The 2500-nt window shown below is 35.9% G+C and overlaps 1 protein-coding gene across 1 annotated transcript in view; it reads right to left on the reverse strand.

The window, feature by feature from the left end:
• Positions 1-2500, reverse strand: part of LOC119589874 (cocaine esterase-like) — a 14750-nt gene that overhangs the window by 8241 nt on the left and 4009 nt on the right. Inside the window, exons 6-7 of the mRNA XM_037938504.1 lie at positions 1516-1736; positions 728-926 (exon numbers count right to left, since the gene is read on the reverse strand). Of these exons, the coding sequence (XP_037794432.1) occupies positions 728-926; positions 1516-1736 (420 nt within the window). The remainder of the gene's footprint in view (positions 1-727; positions 927-1515; positions 1737-2500) is intronic.

The following is a 2500-nucleotide window of genomic DNA, read 5'->3' on the forward strand; positions in this document are numbered from 1 at the left end:
TTATTAATATTGGTACTAACAAAAGTGGTGATAATTATTCATTGTAACACATGATTTATCGTGATCAAGAGGAACAGATAGTAATTCGAGTGATGATAGCATGCTCAGTGATAAAACAACGATAACAATAACAGAAACAACATGAGAATAATAACACCAGTAATAAAACAATGAAAAATATAACTAAAACAAGAGAATAAAAAAGACAAAACCTTCGAGATCACTAATTAGGATCACAAGAACGAAACAACATAATAACAACAATAAAAACAACAACAACCAGACTAACGGTTAGAGTAACAAAAAAACGTAAGTAGCAAAAAATTAGGGCTGATAACAAGAACAAAAAGGATATGATTATCACAAAACAAGAGACAGTGATAACAACAGCGGGAACAAATCTGCAGTGATAACAATAATAATAAGAAATAAAAACAACCAATTTAATCGAGATGAGCAAAGTCACAAATACTATTTACTTATACGATTTTAGATAATGGTATAAATTGGACATAAAAATTATGATAATAACGATACAAGTGACAATAACGATAATGATGATTACGAACATAAATGATGATAATGAACATAAACATTATAATAACCATAATAATAACACTAAATACACTGATAACAATGACAAAAACAATTAAAAACACGCTTAATCACAAACACAAGGATAACGTTAATGACAACCAATTAAAAAAAAAAAAAAAGGAAAACTCACGCCCTACTACCAGCGACCCTTCATCCCTCACACTCCCTGTCATCACAGGGACCTGAAGGAACTCGCTGGCGTCCACAATCTCCACAGGACTCTTGGGGATTACCAGCTCGAGGCCAGGATGGTTCTCGCCCGCTAGGGTATCCTGCACCACGGGACACAGGCCCTTAAATCCTAAGCCTCCTCTTTGCCGGTCGTCTGCCTGGAATGGTGGACAGTCAGGGCAAATTAAGGGCTAATGATAGCGATTGCAAATAAAGAGAAGTGGTAACAAATAAAGATTGTGCAAAAAAGGCTATGAAATGACAATAAATAAAGGTAAAAAAAAATAAAGGCTTAAAAAATTAAGGCATAGAAATAATAACCACTAAGAGTAAAAAAAATAAAATAAAATAAAGGTCAAGAAATAACTTTGAAGGCAAAAACGAAAATAAATTAGAGATATATGAATGACACCAAGTAAAGGCTTAAAAAAAACAGAGTAAGTTTAAATATGGTAAGTAATAAATATTCAGAACATGTGGAAGTTTTTTAAACAAAGCCGAAACGTGTTTTGACAGAAAATTTCGAGTCGCGACTGAACCTCCACGCCCCTCATTCATCATTATTATTATCTTAACACACGAACCCCTCCCAACCCTCTCCCTCTACCCCCTCTTCTATCCCCCAATCCCAAGGAACTCTCCCCCTCTCCTACCCCCCAACCCCAAGGAACTATCCTCCTCTCCTACCCCCCCGCCAACCTTAAAAAAAAAAGAAAAAAAGAAAAGAAAAAAAAAGCAACCACTCACATATATCTTAAGTGACGCGCGATTGACCTCGTCCGTCGTCTTTCCCCTCATGCACTCGACCGCCTTAACCTTGTCCTTGACCTCGTCGCAATGCAGGATCTCAGCGGTCAGCCAGAAACCGGATTCCGGGTCAGGATCGAGCGTCCATTCCTCAAAAGACGACCCACTCATCGGCAACACTTTGTGGACGAGTTGCCGGTTGTTGTTTTCGGGGACGGTTTCTGTGTTGGTCGTTGTTGTGGTTTTCATTATTATCATCATAGTTACTGTCGTTCAGTTGTTCTTATTCTTGTTCTACTTGTTATCGTAATAATGGTCATGATAATGATAATGATGGTAACAGTAATGATAATGATAATAATGACAATGATAATAAAATGATACTAATAACAGTAGTAGTAATATAATATTAATAATAATAATTAATTATTATCATATGTTATTCCTTATTATCAATGTCATCATCATTATTATTATCATCACTGTTGTTGCTGTTATTAATTTTATCATTATTATCATGGTTATTATTATTATTATTATTATTATTATTATTATTATTATTATCATCATCATCAATATGCTGTTGATATCATAATTTTAATTATTATTATTGCCATTATAATATTCATTCTTGGGCGAGAAGAAGGGCGGAGATATTTAAAAAGAAAGGATGGAAGGAGAGAAAAAGGAAAGGAATGGAAGAGGATACAAGGAGACAATGAGTATGGGGAAGAAAGGAGAAAGGAGAAGGGAGGAAGAAAGCGAGAATCGGGAAGGGGAGGAGGAGGAGGAGGAATGGGATATGGGAAAAAGAGGAAGAGGAGACAAAGAAGCGGCAGAGATAATGGGGCGAAGAGTGAAGAGAGAGAGAGAGAGAGAGAGACAGTAAGGGAGGAAGAGGGAAGGAAAGAATAAGACGATAATGAAGAAGGGGGAAAGAAAGGGAGAATAGAAAATTAGGAAGGAGAAGAGGAAAGATATAGCA

The sequence above is a fragment of the Penaeus monodon genome, chromosome 26 (genome assembly GCF_015228065.2).
Source record: "Penaeus monodon isolate SGIC_2016 chromosome 26, NSTDA_Pmon_1, whole genome shotgun sequence".
Classification (NCBI taxonomy): domain Eukaryota; kingdom Metazoa; phylum Arthropoda; class Malacostraca; order Decapoda; family Penaeidae; genus Penaeus; species Penaeus monodon.